The sequence below is a fragment of the Nesoenas mayeri genome, assembly GCF_963082525.1.
Source record: "Nesoenas mayeri genome assembly, chromosome: 9".
NCBI classification, from domain to species: domain Eukaryota; kingdom Metazoa; phylum Chordata; class Aves; order Columbiformes; family Columbidae; genus Nesoenas; species Nesoenas mayeri.
In genome coordinates this window covers 19,002,825-19,024,617 of record NC_137557.1, presented here as the reverse complement: position 1 = coordinate 19,024,617, position 21,793 = coordinate 19,002,825, and the positions used below count along the sequence as shown (strand labels likewise).

Below are 21,793 nucleotides of genomic sequence, written 5' to 3'. Positions count from 1 at the left end.
AAAACAAATGCAGGTGAAATATTCAGAATCCCCAAAATCAGATTAGGGCTGTAATGTGTACAAGCAACAAGGATGATCAAAAGACTGAGAATGAACTAAAGCTTAAGACCTAAGAACTCCAAAGTTTTTATTGATGTGACATCTCCGTTTGAAGAAAAATAAAGTTAATGAAATTTACATAATGAAAAACGTCCAAGCTTCCACAGATTTTTTTCATAAACAAAAAACATTCATGAATCAGTGAACCACAGCAATAGTAAGGCCCTACCAGTTTGGGGGACTGATTTAAAGTTTGAGCAGGAAGGAAGGAGGGCACTTAGATTCAAGTCAGATGGGTGAGGAGGAACTGAGCTGTCAAATTCCATGTTCTGCTCGCTTTGTAAACGTAGGCATTTGTATTTGGATGGGCATTTTGTGGTAACTTTATATTAAGCCAAACCTTGCAAAAATTGGGCAGTAAATGAAGATAGGAAATAGAAAATCTAAGTAATGCTGGATTTTTTACGAAATCAAGGGAATACTGAACAAATCTGAGAAGCATTTCTGACTGTTTGAAAACTTGCAGATAAAACAATATCCCAAATTCAAGGCATGATTCTGAGCCTTTTTATGTTACCTGGAAAAATTATCTCCATCAGTTGAGGTCAGGACTTATGTTCTACACAACGGCTCAATGGGTCTGCGATTTCCAGGCTCTCGAGTCAGATCGGAGCCTAACAGGATCTTCATCAGTGGTGGAGGCAGCAACAGCTGAAGGAACAGGCTGCGGCTCTTCCAGTGGATCCTGAAGTTTTGTTTCTGAAATGCTAAATTCCATCATGGGCTCTTTCATCTCCACCACAGGTGCAAAAAACCATAATGCTAATTCCAGCAATCCAGATCCTATTTCATATGCAGAAATTAACCCAAAGGCAAGTAATAAAAATGCATACATCATCCCATTCAATTATTCAGCAGTTTTGCAGACATACCGGAAAAAAAAACTAGCTTTCAATATAAAAATTGTCTATGAAACAGTCTAACTTGAATGTTTCTCCACGGATCATAATTCCACATGTGCTGCTGGATCTGTAGAAGAGGAGAGAGAAAAATGAGCACTCCATTGCCAGCTGCCTCAATTAGCAGATTGGTTTGAAAATTAATATATAAACCTCAAAGACTTGTTCTTTGCAAGGTTACCAGTGACTTAAGAACACTTCAGGCCCATTGTGAATAGCGGCGCTTTAGTTAGGGATTAAGATAAGGCCAAGCTCATGAGATTGTGGGAACAGCAAGGGTCTTTAACAGAACTGGAAAAAGTGTGCAGTATAGCTCTCTAAGGTTTAGAATCAGGTTAATTTACACCAGCCTCACTCAGCAAGGCCTTTCTGTGCCATTAAAATACACAGATGATGTAACAGATCCTCTGTGCAAGCCTTGGCATGGTGCAAGCTTACAGTGAAGGAGGATGCAACTTAAGCCCAGTCTCAACTGGTAAGAAGAATATCACAAAGTAGAGGAATAGTCAGGAAGATTTACCATGTGTGTGTTGTCCTGGCATCTCAGCTGGTGTTCCTGTTTCTTTTTCTTTCTGGAAAAGACTATAGAGCAGTTTGATTTCTTGATCATACTCCTGCCATTCTGGAACTATACGCATTGCTGCTTGCAACTTAGGCTCTTTGGTCATTGGGTTATTACACTGCAAACAAAACATACAAACTGTTAAGACACTTAATGAGTAAAAAAGGTTTATTTACTGAATGGAGGTGTGCTTCCCCCTGGTTGAGTTCATCTGGTGATGAACAATACATGCCTGTATTATCGCTAGAGTACAGTGTAGTCTCTTTCTTAATTCATAATAATGCCACTGCTCCAGCTGAGAGAAATGTAGAAACTAAACAAAAAACCTGACGTGCTGAAAACATTTAAGTAATAATGCAGGATGAGGTGCCCAGATCTGAGGTAGGGAAGTGCCTCTACAATTGGTCACTCTTTTTCACTGTTACATAAGAATGAGGGGGCTGTACCGCACTTACGAGATCAATGGTTTTTGCTCTCTTCTTTGAGGAATCATCGCACCATGTTTCACACCACAGCCACTCCTGTGGGAGTGATTTAATTGGCACCTGGTGGATCATGTTGTTTGGCAAATCCTGTTGTGAAGGATAAGAGTTAGTAGCAGTTTCCACAGGGTGCAGGGTGGGAGAAACCCCCCGCAACCAGATACTGTTAAGAAGTTTAACTTTTGTAGGGTTTTCTTTCCAGTGCAAATAAAAAGTGATGATTCAGCTTTTCACTGCATTCCAAACAGAGTCCTTTGGAAAAAACCTGCATGCTACAACCATTAATCTTTTGTTGAACATTAGTTCTTTAGCAAACAGTATTGAAGCGGTAATATGAATCCAGAATCAAACCTGTACTGGACCAGTTTGGAAGACTGTGCTTAATTGATTAGAACCATTGTATTATTTTTCCTATCTGCAACAGTACAAGCTTTATCTCATGTTATGAAGTCAGTGCACAGTAAAGCACTCAGCTGGATAGTTCAAGAAACAGGTAACCAGTTGTGTTATGTATTTGTTTTGAAGTATACTGAAAACTGCATAGTCTAAAGACATTTAAGGGAAGGGTGTTGTTTCCACCCACCAGTCATGTTTGATGCTATCAACAGCTGCCTCATTTGACTGCCAGTGGCATCTGGCTGTGATTGAAGTTTGGCCAGGAAAGGAGAGGTCCCAACCTGCTGTCATAGCCCAGAAGAACAAAACCAACACAATAAAAACACACCTGATCAAGGTTGGACAGACTGTTAGGATCCTGGCTGAGACCCTGGTATTGTCCTCTGAGTCGATCTCCGGCTGCTATCTTTCTGAACTTCTTTAGATCCACAACGTACAGAGCACTACGTGGGGATGATGCAGTTAGTAACGACATTTGATTGACAGGTAACTTACTGCAGCCCCAGCAGACCCCGAGATACAATATGCTAAAACAATCCCTTGGTGAAAGTACATCCCATTATCTGATACAATGCAGGAAAGCAGTTCTAAGAAAGTCATGGCACGTCCAAAAAAAAAAGGTCATCAACTCTATCTTAGCTTTGCTGTCATGCAGTCCTTTCTTCCCACACTTGTTACTAACAAGTGAAGATGTCTGGTTAGCTATCACTTCTTTTAACACTTCAGTTTTTCATCTGTAAAAGGTGTAGCATACTGAAAGTACCTTCAGTGTCCCTAGTGCTTCACATGGACCATAGGCAAAGGAACCTTAAAGAGGCACAGTAAGCAAAAAGTGGTTCACTGCAGTGTTGTCCACCGCAGCTGGTTTTCTAATTCTAAGTAGTAGCAAAAGTTTCCCCCCTCTGTTTTGAAAAAACTGAATTCTTCAGTACCTGATGTGGTATTTTCTTCCAGCTAAATGGCTTGCCCAGTATCCTGATTTCCAGAACCTGTAGCCATCCATTTCTCTTCGGCTGTCACAGAATGGCGTATATCCATAAGGAGCACCATCTAGATTGAAATCTCTTAATTCCTTTAGATCTGTGCGCACAATCTGAAGGGAAAGGACATTTTATTTTTATTTGTAGAAGCCTGTAATGTCTTGGTTATTTCTAAATGCTGGTCAGGAATTAATTCAAACGGAGCAGTTAAAGGAGGAATTACATCTGCAGTCTTTTGCGTTATGTATGTATAGTACAAAACATAGCATAAAAGGTGGTGTCTCTCCTGCCCTTAGAGCTGGAGCAACTACAACAGAGCTTAAAATAAGCTGATAGAGGTTGGTTTGACAGCTGAAGTGCCAAATTCTTGCTTAATAAGCAGCAAGAATTTTCAGTATACATGGACACTACTGCGATGCTTTGCATCCTTCCCTCTTGAAAGTTTGCACAGCCTTCAGGGAGGAAGGCTTTCTAATGTCTTTTTGACACATGATATGGCAGTAGTACTACTCTAAAAATACCACTCCAGTGAGAAAAAAATGCTTTACTGTCTCTTTTATAAGCAGAGCAAAACCTGTCTACAATGAGAACAGCATAGCTGGAAATTTATCTTGGGTGATACTGTAGCAGAAGTTGAAATGGTTTTAACTGATGCAGGATCATATACACATGTGCCAAAACACCTAAAGCATTTTAAACTCATGTGTTGATACCTCTCAGTTTCATTTACGTTTCTGAAGGCGTATTTTGGCAGTTCTCACTGCATTTTCAAACTGTTCAGGCAGTAAGCACATACGAACCTTACAGACACTGTTTGCTTGCAGCAGGACATGGCTTCATGCACAAGGGATTTGCCTTCTCACACCTCTGAAAGCCACCCAGATTGGGGCACGTTAAACGCAGGGGTGGGAGGCGGACAGTGCTTGGTGACTGAGGACAATACCACGTGTGGTAAGTGGTCTGCAGGCTGGGAGAACAGACAGAGCTGGAAGGGTGAAACAAGGATCTATTTGGCAAACTAGCTGGGATAACAAGTGAACAAGGAACCAGACAAAGTAAAAGGTGAACAAAACTGATCTTTGTGGGAACAGGCAGAAAAACCAGCCCTTTACTGAAGGATGCTGTAGTTACAGCATCAACCTTCAGTTGTGCCTGGGAAGGGCTCAGGCTTGCAACCTTTCCAATAATACAGAAATTGTATTCAAGAACATACTATTCTTAGAGAAAAGAGAAAAAGAAAAAAGGAAAAGATCAAGTAATTGCAACCTCTGTTTTACCTGATCAGCATCCACAAACAGGATTTTATCAACAGCTAATGGGAAGAGCACATCTAGAAAGAGGATCTTGTAGCCCCAGATGATCCGCTGTTTCTCTGTTTGCTGATGAAGCCAGCGTGGCCATTTATACTGGACAAGCTCATACTGGAAATTGTACTTCTCTGCCATGTATGGGATGAACTCCTGCAGAGGGAGGGGGAAAAAAGTAGCTTATCTCAGTCTTTGTTCCTCTGCAGGAAAAAGAAAAGTGCATTACCAGAGATAGATTTCAGTCCTATAATAAAGCTCAGAACATAAGAAAATGAGAGAGCACAAGGAATAACTACAGTTTCATTGTTACTTCAAACAAAGACATAACCCCAAACTGAACAATGAGTACAAATTGTAAAGCCAGTTATCATAAGACAACTAAATATTTTGGCATTTTTCCCCACACAATTACTCATAAGCTGTTTTAGAGTGATCCACAGATCAGTTTTAAAAGAATGCATTATTCAAATAGTAAAATTTTGCAGATGGGAGAATTATTATTTAGGGCTGTACAAAGCAGCATAAATGAGAATAATAAAATGAGAGAACTGGGAGAAATATTTGGCCCAGTGTCAAATCAGTTGACATTCTCATTGGTGAGGCTTCCTGTGTCACTGGGTGTACACACAGGTGTAGCCAGGGGAGGAACAGGGAGCGCGTTGTTGTACCACCAAGAGGTGACTGAGAACAGCCGGGTCACAGCACAGCCTGTGGCTGCACCAACAGGACGCTGCCAACTATTTCCCCTTGAGCTCCTGTGGAACAGGTAGGATTCTCTGAGAAATGCCACTTCCTAATATTAAATGTTAAAAGATGCAAATTCCTGAAAGTTTTCACAACCATTTACCTCTGGGTTCTGTTTTGAATCCTGCTATTTCTTTTATAATGTATGACATATAGTTGATAAGTATTTCCAGGTATACTCATTTAGGGCGCACATCACTCTTTACCATGCTCTAGTCACTCTGAAAACATGGGTTTAATGTCTCCTTTTAAAAAGCTCCCTCCATTCCTAGTCAGAGGTGTTGCTTCTCTGGTAGTTTTTTCCTGTAATCTTTCAGCCCTTTTTGTATTAGACATAAGTTTATAGCTCTGAATTTCATCTTAAAATCTCCATCTTTTTCATGCAAGTCACCAAAGAAATTCTAGATTCTTTCAAGTATGATTTAACTGATACATGCTTCTCTCTTAAATATTTACCTTCAGCCCGACTCTACTGTCTACCTGTCTGTTATTTCTCAAAGCTTTCTAAGCAGAACCACCAGCTTATACCAACTTGGTGCTTTGTCAAAATAGAAGGTATACAGACAGGCAACTGTACATACGTTTACAAAGTAATATGATGCACAAGTTTGCGTGGTGTTGGTGTTGTTGTGTTTTGTTTGTGCTTTTCTTTTTTACTTTTCCCCATGGTAGAATGCATTTCTAATTAGTAACAAACCTTGAAGGTAGGTGATAAGTAGTTCTTCAGAAACCAAAACTTTAAAGGAGTCTTAGTATGTTTCAGCACAGACAACATCATTATCCTATCAAAACAAAGGAAAATAAAAGGTATTTACCAGAACAACTGCCACCCAAGAGAGATCAGCTGCATAACAGATTACAAATTGCTGGTTTACATTATTAGACTAACTGCGTTTATGTGTCAGATAACTGATCTTCACACATAAACAAAAAGTGGGTAGGTACAGCCTACTGCAAATGGCTTAATTTTAGCTACAAAAATTAATAATCCCCCCAAAATCTATGTACTTTAACAAGTCAGAGCATATACAACCTATTGGCTTTCACAGTCCTTTGAGAACGGAAGTTCAGGTTCTTTTCCAAAGCAACCAGCACTTATTCTATAACTTCTTAAACAACACATCTTTACTTGGTTATACTGTAGTGAGAAAATTCTAGGACAGCAACATATCTTCTATTAAACTAAGTCTATTTTGAATGTATGAATGCTATGCAGACAAAAGTTCCTATAATACGGTAGATGTAAAATCTAGAGGACTTCTGAATTGTTGAAAAAGTTTGGGGTTTTTTAATATTCTTGCCAATTTGAACCTTTTTCCTTGTGGAAAGCAGGGAACCTCTGCCATTTGAGACCCCCAGATTATAAATTCTGAACTAACCGTAGGAATCTTTCATATAGGTGTCCTGAAGCCACAGAGAATATATTTAGTACATCATCTTTATCCTGTTTCACATCTTCATTCTTTTGTCCTCCTGTGAATCCCCTGAAAAGATGAATGTGTTTACATAAAGGACAAGACAGTAAGGCCCAGCGATACAGGACCACTGATTTGATTGACAGCTGGCTGGCTGAGAGGCAGCTCCTGGAAATGAATCGTATTTTCGCGCTCCTGAGTAGCACTGGGAGTCAGGGAAGGTAAACACATGCAAAGCAGTAACCCTGTTCTCTAGAAGCAGAGAGCTCCTATGAAAGATAGCTCTAAATTCAAGTAGGCTTCATAGATGGCTGTGGAAAATTGCAGATCTAACAGCATCAGCAAATAGCTTTCTAGTTTCAAGAGACTTGCAGGTTATCATTGAATTAGTTTTACCATTTGAGAGATTCCCAAAATCCAGATTCATTCTCACTGGTACCATCACTTAGTAGATCTTCATTCATCATATCTAGCTTTTTCTGAACCTGTAAAGCATAACATTGTTTTAGTGAGCAGAACCACATATTGGGCAACAGTAATGGCACACTATTTTGACACTGGCTCTGTTCATATCCACTTGAATTACACCCAGTGAGCTGGCAGGTAACCCAAGCTGACTGGCGGAACAGCTCAGTAGTGGACGCACATTTTCAGAAAGGATTCAAAGCTGTTTGCAGACAAAGGCATGTTAGTCTAGATAGTTCTAGAAGTGTTCAGTGACCATCCTTGATGATGGAGACTGGCAAAGAAAAACCCTCAAAGAAACCAACCAAACCCCCCCGCAAAAACCACAACACCTCCACCAGTTTCTGTTTCCAAGAGATACAGTTGGCCACTGAGACTCCAAAGCAGATGGAGTCTATACAAGGCAGCAGATCAGGAGAACATCCCAGAATTACTCTGCAAGTAAATCATGTGATGAAGTGTGAACCAGATGTGTTACAACCATCACTTATCTATCAGTGATCCTCCTTAAACTTTTGAGCTATGTCATTATCTGATGGGCTACGCGAAGAGACAGTAAATTACTAATTTGCTTGTAAGAAGGGATCATCAGGCCTTAATCAAAGCTTCTTCCCCACTATTGGTCAAACAGTGTTTTTAAAAAGGAACTCCAGTTTTTAAACTCACCTTCACTTTAATAATTTTGCTCTTGAAGTTGTTGAGAACAACAATAACTTCGCTGGCTTCAGGTGGAGAGTCTGTGCCATCATGGCTGAAAATACAGTAAAATACGAACCTTTACCGCAAAGCAGCAATATGTTCCTTGTTTCTTCTACACATTTTTCTACATGGTATTAAGCCTTAGCCAGGTTTGAGATATGTGACAAAGTAACAAATACATGTATTTGACCATACAGGTATTTAAATGAATTAATTTATTTCATCTCACATAAATATGTTTGGTATGAAATGTAATTTGCTGTTCAGTTCACTACACTTTGGCAAGGGAACGGTTAGATTCACATAGGACAATGCCTGCCTGTTTCAAAAGTTTCACAAGAGAAAGACTGAATCTACCTGTAGATTCTGTAGATATCCTCAGATCTGCCCTTTCTCAGTCTTAGAGTCCATGCACCAGGATTGGCTTTTAACTGGAAGTAACCCTGTAAAGCAAAAAGAATATTTGTTGGTTTCCAGAAAATGCAAATGTAGAACAGCTTTTAAGCCATCTTATTTTGACCAACCATTTTATATCTGAAAATAGTTATCTGTAAGACAGCTCATTAACATAACCTTATGGCCTTAAAACCCAGAGAACACGAGAAAAACTCAAGAAGTTCCATTCAGAATTGTTGTTTTTTCCATAAGAGACAGGAGTATGAATAGGTCTAGCATTCTACATTAGATGAGAGTAAGTATTCAGCGTGTCCTGATCACAACAGTGCAGCCACCCCCCATGTTTTTTTCCTGCAGAAGCTTGCTTTCATGAAGGACAGAGTGAATTTCAAAATACTCGTTGGTTACTACACAGCAGCATGCAACAAGTCCGCCTACAAAACAAAATCTAAATCAACTTTGCAGCTCTACAGACTGGAAACAGCAATATTATTCATATGTTACAAGCTCGCTCTCTTCTACAGAACTTAAAATGCAATGTGAAATTCAAATATTGTATACAAGTCTTGTTGAAGTTTCAGGTTCTAGATACGAATATTTTCTTCTGTGATTTAGGTAATTGCACCAATAGAAGATATAAACATTTGTAGTGATGTTTCAGTGTCCTGTCCAGTTTTGTAGCATGACCCCAAATGCATGCAGTTCCGTATGTGAACCAGTGTGCTTTAAAAGAAAAGAAAAAAGAAGCAAAGGGCACGTTCCTGGCCTCTCATACCCCTTCCCAGTACGGACATTGACCTGAGGAAGAGGATTCACAGACACAGCCTTGTTAAACTGTGGTACACACACCTTGGTTTCACTAACTTGAAAAAAAAGACCCCTCCAAGCTATTAACTTTACCCCTTAACATATACACACACAATGTGATCATAAGATAATGGTCATCTTCCTTTCTACAATAAGAAATATGACATCCTTATAGGATGTACTTTGGCTAAGAAAAGGTGCAGAGAAATAGAAAATTAGTGTAAGAATTGAAAAACAAATATTTGGCATCAGAGAATATTTTTCCTTGCTTTTTCTTTAACACGTTTAAAAATCCCAAAACCCAATTTATTCCAGCTTTTCACTAACATTAGTTATCAAGAAAATATTGCATTGGCCAACTTCCCTTGCCATAATGTCAGTCCATTGCCTCCCTCGTTGCCCAGGGTGGACACTGAAATCAGACCGATCCCTTACACAGCTACTTTATAAAGGCAGCTGCAGGCAACAATCATATACTTGGATTTCTGTCACCTTTTCTCAACTAAATTAAGCAATTCGCATTCTCCACACTTCCTGTGTTTTCTAGAATGTCAATTATTCCTGCTCACTCTCTGCATTTGTTCCACAGATCTCCTGCAGAAATGGGTCCCAAAACAGGACAAGTGCCCACCTGAGGTGTACAGGACCAGAGTGGATGATCTAAGGAACACTCTGTCTAGAAAAAACAGAACTGTCTGATCTTCCCGGCAAAGAGATTGCTTAAGAATACTGGCATTGTTTTAAGATATTCCAGAAGACTTTTCTGAGCAAGCTGAAGGGACAGGAGTACACCTTGAAAAAGGTAAGAGAAATAAGTACACTGCAAGGTTTTTGACATCCATGTTTGGAATGATGCGATTCTGAGCTATTTGCAAGCAACTGTGGAGTGTAAGTAACACCACATATCCATAGCCCACGTACTCAAAAATATTCCATGGCTTATGCAAGTGGTTGTGCTGACTGTAGGACCAGGAATTTGGTGCCAGTTCCAATCGAACCCTTACCAAGTTGGCCATAACAATGGTATCAACGATGACAGGATTGGTTGAAGTTCCCAGTGTAAACTGGAGCCCCCGAGGTGGCTGTCCCGTAGTAATATCATAGCAGTGTCCTTCCAGCAGCAGGTACTCCAGTTCATATTCTGCAGCCACAACATTATCCACCTGTAAGGAGATACTGCTGAATTCAGCATTAGCTCTAGTGATTCAATAACTCTTCAAAATAGCCATAGTAATTAAATAACACTTTATTTTTACCAGAGTAATTTTATTGAACAAATACCTAGAAAGTCTCAAAGAGCTCAGCTCCTTCCAGCGATGAACTCCATACATATATTGTTAAGAGTGTCCCTGACCAAAAAGAGTGGAATCTCAACTGGGAAACTGCTAGGATAAGAAAAGGGAAGGACTGTTGCTCTGTTTTACAATTTTATTTTTTTAACATTGGAGAACATAGTCAAGTAAGTGATTGGTCTGGCATCTCATAAGAAGTGTATGACTGTTTCTAGCTCAGCACACTCCAGAATGTTACATACAAAGCATCTATAGGATCTGCTTCAAGCCTACAGTATTTTTCAGCCTGTGGTTCAGGCATCCAGGAGTAATTGAGAACAGCAGTCTTACTGTCAGTGAGCTCAAGTTTATCTGCATCCCTCCTAGAAAACATTTAGGGCTCTGCAAATAATATCTATAGTTCTATGATTATTAGCATTTTTTTATTCTACACTTCTTTCCCCTTAGAGAAATAATCCCTGGAAAACCACCATCATGTGGGACAGGATTTGGCTGGCATCAGCAAAACTCCCAGCACTTATCAGTTGATAAAAGGAAACGTGCTGGAGCTTGTTGGTCACAGACCCTGGTGACGAAAAACAGAAACAGTACTTAAAGACAGGATGTGCTAAACCCTTTGTGTAGATAAGAATTAAGAGTTACTAAGGTTGTCAAGAAGGAATTGCTGCTGCTGCTACACTAAGGAGAGTGCATTAATCAAGATAGCAACTGCCTAAACAAACGTTAGCCAATCAGTAGGTATCTAGCAAGAATAACAAACCAATCAGCGTGTGACGTGCTGTTTAGGATAGGTATAAAATATGTTAGAAATTACAATAAAGTTGACATTTTGCTTGCATCAAGCTGTGTCCTCTCTCTCCATTACGGCACCATCATTTAAATGTAGTAATAGGAACACAATGATTTCTCTTACCTCCTGTAAGTAAATATTATCCAGGTCATAGGGGGTTCTGACAGATTCCACCATCCAGCTCTCTGGAGTATTTAGGTTCAAAGTGAACAGTGGAGACTGGGGCATATCCAAAAACTTGGCAATTGGTCCCGGAGCAAAGTTATTATCTGCTGTGAACAAAATCTCTGGTTCCAAAACATAGCGATAAAAGCTGAAATTTCAGAAAGAAAATGTTAGAACATGTTTCTGCCAAACTTTGCAAATATTTTACTCTCATTGAAGTTGCTGACAGCATCAGCTTTCCCAGACCTTCAGTGTCTCCAAGAAGCCTGACAGAAAATGTTTATTCCCTCTTGCATATAGGAGGCTTTGTCCAAAGCAACACAGGTTGTATTGACCTTAGAACAGGTCAGAATTTTCATCTTGAAAGACCAACCATAATGCACAAGACTCCACCATTAAGATTATTAAGTTATTTAATTTATGTAATTAAAAATGCGGCCAACTTGTAATCCTTATGCTATCCACAAATCCCCAGATTCTCTGTGGGAGATTGTGCTATTTTATAAACAAGCTTAAAGCAGTTAAGGGAAACGTTCTGTAGAACATTTGAGCATGTTTCTGGGCTTGCACATTCCAACAGGTTTTTAACCCTGGCATGGTATTGCTTACCTTTTTAGTGGCATGTCAGAAAGTTTGGACTGGCAGTTCATGAAGACTCTTAAGTTCATATTTATCAATTGGTTCAAAACCTAAAGTAATGAGAAAAAGACATCCCTTAAAATGCTAACTAGTCAAGCTCACCACTGTTTTTATAGACAGGACCTCAAGAAGGCTCATTCTCAATCCTCCCTTTAATTTGTGGTTTTAAGAGCAGTTACCTGCTCCCTCACCTTGCAGGTGCTCTTTTCTTCCTCAAGGACAGAGTCATTGTAAACTAAACCATTAAAATAGGGAGGTTAGAAGCTATCTAGGTGATACCTAAGCATGATCTTGTTAGTGTGTAGTATAGTGTAATTAATTTTTCCCCTAATAAACGTATTGTGCAGCTCAGATATACTGATAGAATGCCATTGGTCACCACCCAGTCAAGAAGGAAGACAAACATCCCAAAATTGCAGAACTGAGACAACTTTTTGAAATTGCCATTGTATCTATACCAGAAGTAACGGAGCAAGTCTCTGGGCATCTCTGGTCACAGGATCAACAATAGCCACAACATCAAAGTATGTCTCCCCTTCTTTTGATCTCAGTTTAACTGCACTAAACAGAAGAAAAAATAATTTAAAGTATAAAACATATGGATAAACATAGGAAAAACACTATCTATCTTATTCTGAAGTCAAATGACTTCCTAAATGCTATATGCCTTCTGAAACTAAATAGAGAAAAAAGTACATGTAGACATATATAGAGATAGGTAGACAAAATTAATTTCTGGAATCTCACTGTGCCATGAAAACTATTGGAGACTTCCCTACTGCTACCTGGATTTTTTTTTAAATTAAATGCCCCTTGTGGGAACATGAAAAGATAAGGAAAAGCATATTGCTCAGCAAATGCCAGCAATCCTATACCTGTATCGTTCTTCAAAGAAATGATATTCAATCCTTGCCTCTCCTTTTGGTTGAGCAGAAAGAAGAGCATCCACTTTCATTACCAAGTCACTTGCACTGAAAAAATAGATATATATATTTACAATTACTCAGAAAATGCAGGTACTTATCACATTTTTGCCAGTTAGCAGCAAAAGGCAGGAAGACAGACTGAATTCAGATACACAAACTAACACTTTTACTACCTCTCTACATAATCTCTGAAGAATTAAGCATATTTAAGGGTTAATATGTCATTAAACAGGTTGCAGCCTTATTACTGAGGGTACCAAAGGGTTTAACTGTGTAACAAATACAGAACAGCTGGTATTTTAGGACTCAGCCATGCTACAGGCTCTGCATTCCGGAACTTCATGAGCCTCTCCTGGACCTGTAAGCGATTCAGATCGGACCCTTGTTTCACAGCAGTCTCCCCACGTCACACTGCAGCTCTAAGAACAAGGAAGCAATCCTGTACGTGGAGAAAGTGTTCAGAGAGGGGTCCTGTCATTATCAGACAACTACTTCTGACAGCTGCTTCCTTTTTATTATTCCCATAAATTTTAAGTCTAGTATTTTAAGAATATATTTAATCTTGAAAATGTAAAGCCTCTTGAAAGTTCAATGCAAATTGATTCGTACATCATAGCTGTGCCAAGATGCAGTACTGTAACTTACAGGTCTGTCAGCTTGTCGTGAATTAAGGAAGTCTCATAGATTTATAGTGACAGCTGTTTAAGTTGTTCATACCAACAACACAAACCTGGTGAAGCCTGCTCAGTTCTACAGTGTTTTCCAGTGCAGTAGGTAATTTCAAAAGCTTTCAAAAAACTTTGGCAGCATTTAAACCGACAAAAACACTGCTCTGTCTAAAACCGGCCTATGTTCAAACTATGCCCTCTTCCTCCACCCTATCACCCATATTTCTCTTTTGATTCCCAACACTGCAATGGATGCAAAAGTGTTTGGAATGCTGGTAAAATCTGTCTTTTTAGGATTCAGAATCACACAAGATTTCTGCACAAAAGACCTCATGCTTAACTTACTTGAGCAGCCTTTAACAGACAAGCAGCATCATGGAAAAATATCATGCTAAAAATGAGAGAAACTATTGTCTTAGCTATGAATAAGCTCCAACACACAAACACATGTTCATGGACTTCAGTTCTTGTGAACCTGAAGAAAACTTTCTTTTGATTAACTCACATCTATATATATTTTTTGCAATAATTATCTACAACTATGATTTTTGTTGTCTTATCTCTACCTCTTTTCCTGCTGTTTCTCTTTCAAAAGTTAAAAGTAATTTACATGATTCCATAGCACTGACCGTGAAATATATTACTAAAGTAATTTTTATATGGATAGGCTGAAGTTAGCTGAACTGCAAACAGATTCAGAAAGCATACTCCACCATCTCATTTTCTTCCCTTCTTCCTGCTTTTAAATCAATACCGTAGTAACCTTACATACAAGTTAGGAAACCCTGACATATTGGGGGTAAATGGTTTAAAACAGTGTGTCAGTTAAGATTTAGCTGAGGGAAAAACCCACAAGAAGTCTGATGGCCTTAATATTAATGAAAAGTGAGGCTTCTTTTCCATTTAGAAGAGCAGAAAGATAATCTCATTATCAAGAGTACCACCACTTTTTTGTAAGCCTCTTCATCTTTACTTACAGATCTTCTTCAAATCCCAGCTGCTGAATCTGAGATTTGATTTTCTGTCCTGATGTCTTTAGTATGATGTTCTCAAGGAGATGGAAATCATCCTGATTGAACATCTCACCATCCTCTAATGGGCCAATAATCTACAAAGAAAGTGGAATCAGCATTATTAGGTAAGACTACACTGAAGCAAAATTCAAAGATATCTTAAATAAATACTCCAGCCCAGTCTCAGTGAGTATCAACTGTTTGGGCTGATATTAACGTCAGTGGCAGCAGAGTTTAAAATATAATTCTAGCTACTAAGAGCCAAGAGTCTCAGACTACGGCATTAAAATAAATGCTTAAAATTTTCACTGAGTGCTTGGTTTGCAAAAATGAGGCATATTAAATTACACATGCAATGCTGCATCTCGAAGGAGCAATAGAACACTACACCAATGCCAGTAGTCCAGCAAAACTTCAGCAAATCTCAGTCTAGACTGCAGAAGCCTAAAAGCTACCTAGACAATTCTTTCTCTTTTGGAAATGAGAGAAATGAATACTATAACTCATTGCTTAAAATATTTAACCCATTAAAGTATATAGTACCCCTGGAACTTGCTCATTTTTTTTCTAACGAGCAAACAGATGACAAAAGAAAACTGAATGCTGTACACAGCTAGGCTTCATTATTTGCAGTTAAATACTATTATAAGATAATTTGCCTAATCTAAGTGGCTCTTGTAAAAAGAGCTGGTGGAACAGACCAGATACAGCAGCATTTTGCCCCATGAACTGAGGCAGCATCACCATGCAAGTGTTTCATCTCTTTCCACTGTTGGACTCAATTGATTTCCACCATGAAAGGAACTCTGTCCTTGAGCAATCTGAGTTTGTACAAAACACGAATAACTAACTGCATACAGTACCAAGAAAAAGTCAGTGTGGGTCAGAATAAATCTAACTGGAAGTGTCCTAGAGACTGCTGAGACCCTGTGTCTGATCCCTGGACTCTGCTGCTCCAGCTCGGCTTCTTTACCACATGAGGAACATCCCTTTCACTGTCTGCTGATTGATCTCACCCTTCCGTTGCTGATCACAGCCCTCTGCCCCTTCTTCAGCTTCAGAACGTCTCTGCAATATATAGTATGGGACAGAATAAAATCCACTTTGGGAGATTCAAAGGCTTCTTTGAAAATATTGGTATTCATACCCTGAAAGAAAAGCATACTTGACATTAAAATGGGAAGAAAAGTATACCCGTGCACACTTTTTTAAAATGCACCTTTTTTGTTTGCATTCACTAACATCTTTATATATCACTAAAGTTTAGCCCCAGGTCCCTTTTCTTTGTGGTCTTAAACCTGGTTTTTGCCTGTCGCCTTCAGACATTATCACAATTTACCATGTGAAGAGCCACAGCCCTCGTAATTGTTGCTGCTTTTCCAGTTGTTCCATTCTTCTGTTGTTACGTGATAATTGCCCAACTTTTTTAAACCTACTTTGAGAAAGATAATTTTTTTCCTCAGCTTTTTAAAGAGATTATAGTTCTCTTCCAACCCCCAAGAAACAAGTGACTCACTCAGATAGATCCCTGAATCTGCATTCCTTTTGACTTTTCAAAGTTAAGTAGCTTTGATGTGTATGAGGATTTACTTTATTTTTAGATAGACTGTTCTGTTTAGGTAAGTTTACCTTTCAGAGCAAAAAACCAAAACCAGCGCCAAACCCAAGTATTACTGTCGATTGTTACTGCATCTTTTGCATATGAACATACTACCCCCAAAAATTAATTAGAGGAACAAGCAAAGTATCCCACCTTTGTAAGTACCAACTTACCCCAACAGCAAATTCCAAGATGTCAGCTCCTGCCTCTAGTGCCTTTGCATTTTCTTCTTTTGCCATTTTGGTGACGAAGTTCTTGGCATTATTTGATGTTTGTGTCTGTAGAGCTGCCCATATGGCTTTAGCAACAAGTGTATTCTTGCTGTTTGGATCTTCACTAGGATTATTGATCATGCTAATTCGAACATTATTGCTGGATTTCTGTGTTTAACAAAACATGCATTAGGAAAGTTTTAGATTTCAGGTGTGTTGTAAATGCAAAAGCAAAAGCTTTGTATTTCTTCAACAGAAAACCAGATTCCAAATCAGGTAAGTAACAGCACAAGGTTAAAAAGATGAACTAACTTAATATCGAGGCTGGAAATTAGCAACCGTGCAGGGAGACCAAATCTCCCCAGGTCATACAATGTGAAAAGGCGCAATCCGTGTTTTGCAAGCCTCTACCTACTGCTTTATTAGCCCTGCCAACCCGTTCAAATGAAAACAGTACCTACCAGGTGTTTAATTGCATCATACAACAATTGCCTCCCCGAAGGTTTATCAAAATCACCAACAATCCAAAAAGTAACTGGTCTAACAAAGGAATCATCTGCAATCAAAAAAACAAGAGCGGGAAAAATTTAAAGGTGAAGGGAAGGAAGGGAAGCTTCAGTTTTTCCTCATTTGGAGGAGAAATACAATGCACATGCAATTCAAAAAAAGGAAAATTACATAGGGAAGATACAGATGAAGCTAAGTTATGAAGTCTGGCAAGACGAGAATAATAGTATTGGTATTATATTAGCTTTCATTTACCTCATTCTGAAAACCCACATGGAACAGCATGCACCACTTTCTGAGCTGGATTTTTTTGTTTGTTTGCTTTAAATTTAGAAATTATAAAGGAACCTATAAGTAACTTACAGACAACTAGAGTACAGACATTATCGCTTCTTCATACTGAAGCTGTTAGTTCACAAAATCAGTTTTGTATAGAGAAGAAAGTGCTGAAGCAAACATGCACTTAAACAGCTGCCTCAGTTTCCTGCTCTTCTAAAGCCATTGTTGTAAAGGAACCAGAAAATGCCCAGCACAACAACATATGAAATGCTAAAGCATGAGTTACCATAGATCTCCTTGGAAGACATTCCTGGTCAAAAAGCAGAAAGGAAAGGAGGAAAGGAGAGAGACATTAATAATTTATAGTAATCTCAATGTGTACTGGGCATAACTGAATCACCAAAATTCACGTTCAACAAGCAACAAATTTGTGATGGTTTTATTAGAATAAGCTTTGACTTGTTCTTCCTTTCAAATAGACTGATGGTTTATTTTCATGCTACAGCCCTAATTATACTAGATATTAAGAGTTTCATTACCAGACCATGAAGGCATTATTCTGAAGACCATTTCCAAGAACTGCCATGCCATCATGACCTGGATGTTAACCAATTCTGTTATCTTCCCTCTTTAAATAGTGGCATGACAGTGCTGTTTCAGTACTGTTGCTGAGCTGGCAATATGTATAACTTTTCTATTATTTTAGAAGATAAACATGCTACAGCATTACTGTGCTCAGATACCAATTATTAAATATCCTAGTGACAGAAGAGACAGCGACCCGAAATTGCCAGGCCACGGGATTGCAAATCAATGCACACTTTCAAATGAGCATGCGGAGGTGCAGGTTTAAGTAATACACCACTACATGGGGAAAACAAGAAACTTCTTCAGATCTGAGTGACTGAATATGAACCAAGGGCAAATAGGAGACAGAAGGAGCTTTGGGGACGTTTAAGGTGGTGCAGGCAGGTGGCAGTGGATGGAGATAGTGCTGGGGAAACTTGCGAGAGTCTAGTAGAGACGACAGACGGGAACAAGAGGAATTGGCTCAAACTGAAACAGATGTACAACAGGCTGGGTCAAGCTCTGTATTATGTCTGTGCATCCTTTTTGTACACTGAGAGGAACAGCTGACTTTTAATGCTAACTTTATGTGCAACTGTAATAAAACAATAGTATCATTGAAAAAGCTGTACATACGCAGCAGCAATTAAAACAGTTTATAGAATGGGAAATAACAATTTTCTTCCAAATCCATGTAATTTTTAGTAATTCTGAATTATAAGGCAGAGAGCTAGAACCCCTTTTGTATTTTCTAATTGGTGTCAGAGCTGCATGTGGTGGTCATTTGCGATATAGCAAGAGCAGGTTGGGTGGGAATTCATTGTTCATTGAAGGCCGGGTTTAAAGAGGGGAAGGTTCTTGTTCTGTGTAGATGTCATGCCTTATAAAAACATCTTTATTAACACCTAGATTGGACCATTACCCACAGGCCTGAACAAGGCTCAGTGCGTGTATTGATGCTTGGAAACACACGTAAGATTAGATCTGGGTTCACAATCCACTGCAGACATTACCTTTCTTTGTTAAGTAGGTCATGCTGTTTGCGACAGCAGCTGTCTTATCTTTGGTATCCAATGTGGTAAATCGAGCAAAGTCATCCACGTAAAAGTTATCTGGGGAACAGAAAATGTATTAGATGCCAAAGCTATTCCATGTAAAATTAAAGAAAAATCAGTACTATTACCAGAACATTAAAAACACCTCATTTTGTTCCTCCTGATACTGATTGGTATGTCTCATTTCCATGGTTAATATATAAGCTGAGGATTATATTTTTGTTTTCTCATAAGCTACATTTTTGTCTCATAAGTTACATTAATAACTACATTGCATATTTGATATGTGAAAAAATTGAAAGAATGGTTCGAGTCTTACTTAGTTGGAGTTAATTTGTATATGCAATATGCATCTGAAAATCCACTGTGTTACTGTTTTTCACACAACTCAAAAAAGGTAGTTGCATGAATGTTTTTGCCATACTGTCATGATCCTGCAGAATCACTGCATTGGGTGTTAATACATTTCACCATTAAAAGTTCTGCTAAATCTTAAGTAATTCCAGAGATGACTGTCAATCTCTGCTCAAAATAAGGTTAGAAATAAGAAACAAACCGTTGCTTTATACATTATATGGCTGTTCTTGGCTTTTGCTAGCATTGCTAATTTCTCAATTTGTGGGTCACATTATCCTAAAAGTTTCTATAAAATTAAAACAAATTTCTGTTTTGAAAAACTTGAAGACATGAATGTTGCTATTGTACATAACACCTCCCCAAGCACCAAGACTGGAACATCACTTGGGGTGCTGTTAATATTTTGCCAGCAAAAGTCTTTGATGCAGATACTTGAGATGTAATGAATTAAAAGCATCCCTTACTCATTCCTGTCAGATCTAGGTACTCTCTGTCAGACATTAAGATTCTTGAGTTAATTCTTGGAACAACATTAGGCTGGTTCATGATATACTCAACCACGTCTTGGTCATTAGATAATTCACCCTGAAGGAAAGAAGAAAGAAGCAATATTTGTTATTTCACATGTATATTTGCCTTAGAGATCTCAAAAACAAACAAACAAATCACAACAACAAAACAACCAAACCAAGACAAGCAACAATGCAAGTTGTCTTGTGTATTACATATTCAGGGACTTTTCAGTCAGTTTTTCCAAATCTTGTTTCTCTTGAAAACTCAGCACCTACCAGGTACACAGCTCGCTGGAAGATGCTTGTGGTCTCCAGGATTTTGTGCATTGTCACGGTTTCTAGGTCATCGGGATCCAGCTGGTCTTTTTGAAAAGGCATCCCATTGAACAGCACGACAGGCAGCGGACCTACGCCCGTTTGCTCATAGTAACCTCTTGCTGCCTAAACACAGGAAAGAAGTAACGTTACCACGTCAGCCCATCACCACAAGGGTTCATAGTTTCCATGCAATATCCACACAGGTCTATTCTAAGCACACTAAGACGTCCTTCCAGATTTATATGATGCAGAGAACGTTAATTCTACGCAGTGCATAAGACACTTTCTGTATCTTACATGCATGAGACGTCCTTGTCTCTCACAGCTTCAAAGCAAAAACAGCTACTTCAGAATACAGAAGTGCAAAATATCCCATTAAGTTTGTACTGTAAATAAGTTAATTCCAGTGAGCACTTTTTGGTAATAGCAAATATACAACAGGAAATCTGACTTTGCATATGGAAGCAAGTGCAAAGCAGTGATAGTTGTAAGACAGAGGAGAGGTTTTTTCTTTTTAGTTTTTGTGTTTCCTAAACTTGTGAAAAAACATTTACTTGGTGGGGGGGAGGCGGGGCGGGGTATTATGTCAAGACAAATTTCCCCATTTCATGTAACCACTGCAAAACGCACCATCATTATTGACACTGTTATGGACAGAAGTGAATCAGGTTCTACTGTTCAGAGGTTCTTGCTGAGGGCTTTCAAGGCGTTCTAAGGACACAACCATCACCAAGCTCAGATCACAGGAAAGAGTGCTCAGTGTTGGTTTAACTTGTGTCCTTTATTTGGAGATAGGCTCTTTCTAAAGGCTTCCTTCCCCTGCAGCGTGTAATTGGTTGTGCTGACTGGGGTCAGGTAGTGCAGGTGCAGACCCCCAGAATGGCCTCTCACCTCTTCTGGGGAACAGCACTTTGCATATGTGAGGAATTTCTTGGGAGAGGGGGCTGTTGCTTTTGTTTGGTTTGGGTTTGGTTTTGTGTATAGTATGTAAACTGAAAAAGCTTCTCCTGACACAGAAAAATGTCAGTCTTACTGGTTTTGATTTCCTCAAAATGCTTTTCCCTTCACCCTCCTACATCAGGAGATGGAAACCATGTGTGCACACAAGCCTGTGTATATAACCCTGACTGTGTTTCTCACTTACAGATGCAGGAGCATCATCAGTGTTACAGAGCTATTGCAGACAGGATTTTCATTCTTTCTTTTAGAATATTGAACAAAAATATCCCCTATAGAGCCCCAAATAACATCTGCTTCATCTCACATATAAGTGATCCAATAGTGATTTGCTCTCCCAGTTTTCTCCATAAAGAGAAGTATGAACCCTAAAAATAACTTAGAAGAAATCACTTGAGAAAGACTGATGAATGCCATGCTATAGGAAAGGCATTTTGAATTCATCCTCATTACTTTCTCTCACACAGTATTCAAATACCAGTAAAGAAAATCCACATCAATGCCTCACAGACATTAAGCCCCTTGGTTTTCTTATGAAATGCTCCATCACCTTGATTTTTTTCAAGCAATTTTCAACTCAACTGCAGTATCCATACCAGCATGACAGCATGACTTACGAGCCACAAGGAAGTTATCTTGGTTCTGGTACTATACATCAAGATTTTTTAAAGATACATATTACAGT

General features: G+C 38.9%; 1 protein-coding gene across 1 annotated transcript in view; it reads right to left on the bottom strand.

The window, feature by feature from the left end:
• Window positions 1-936: 936 nt before the first annotated feature.
• UGGT1 (UDP-glucose glycoprotein glucosyltransferase 1) overlaps window positions 937-21,793 on the bottom strand; it is a 40,363-nt gene continuing 19,506 nt past the window's right edge. The window contains exons 19-42 of the mRNA XM_080349983.1: window positions 20,110-20,274; window positions 19,786-19,906; window positions 18,923-19,021; window positions 17,629-17,652; window positions 17,018-17,112; window positions 16,518-16,724; window positions 15,761-15,892; window positions 14,709-14,839; window positions 13,013-13,108; window positions 12,596-12,698; window positions 12,108-12,187; window positions 11,457-11,646; window positions 10,256-10,414; window positions 8,406-8,491; window positions 8,016-8,100; window positions 7,281-7,369; window positions 6,849-6,953; window positions 6,167-6,251; window positions 4,696-4,878; window positions 3,371-3,531; window positions 2,767-2,881; window positions 2,016-2,132; window positions 1,519-1,678; window positions 937-1,068 (exon numbers count right to left, since the gene is read on the bottom strand). Coding sequence (XP_080206109.1) covers window positions 1,043-1,068; window positions 1,519-1,678; window positions 2,016-2,132; window positions 2,767-2,881; window positions 3,371-3,531; window positions 4,696-4,878; window positions 6,167-6,251; window positions 6,849-6,953; window positions 7,281-7,369; window positions 8,016-8,100; window positions 8,406-8,491; window positions 10,256-10,414; window positions 11,457-11,646; window positions 12,108-12,187; window positions 12,596-12,698; window positions 13,013-13,108; window positions 14,709-14,839; window positions 15,761-15,892; window positions 16,518-16,724; window positions 17,018-17,112; window positions 17,629-17,652; window positions 18,923-19,021; window positions 19,786-19,906; window positions 20,110-20,274 — 2,814 coding nt within the window. The 3' untranslated portion in view covers window positions 937-1,042. The remainder of the gene's footprint in view (window positions 1,069-1,518; window positions 1,679-2,015; window positions 2,133-2,766; window positions 2,882-3,370; window positions 3,532-4,695; window positions 4,879-6,166; window positions 6,252-6,848; window positions 6,954-7,280; window positions 7,370-8,015; window positions 8,101-8,405; window positions 8,492-10,255; window positions 10,415-11,456; window positions 11,647-12,107; window positions 12,188-12,595; window positions 12,699-13,012; window positions 13,109-14,708; window positions 14,840-15,760; window positions 15,893-16,517; window positions 16,725-17,017; window positions 17,113-17,628; window positions 17,653-18,922; window positions 19,022-19,785; window positions 19,907-20,109; window positions 20,275-21,793) is intronic.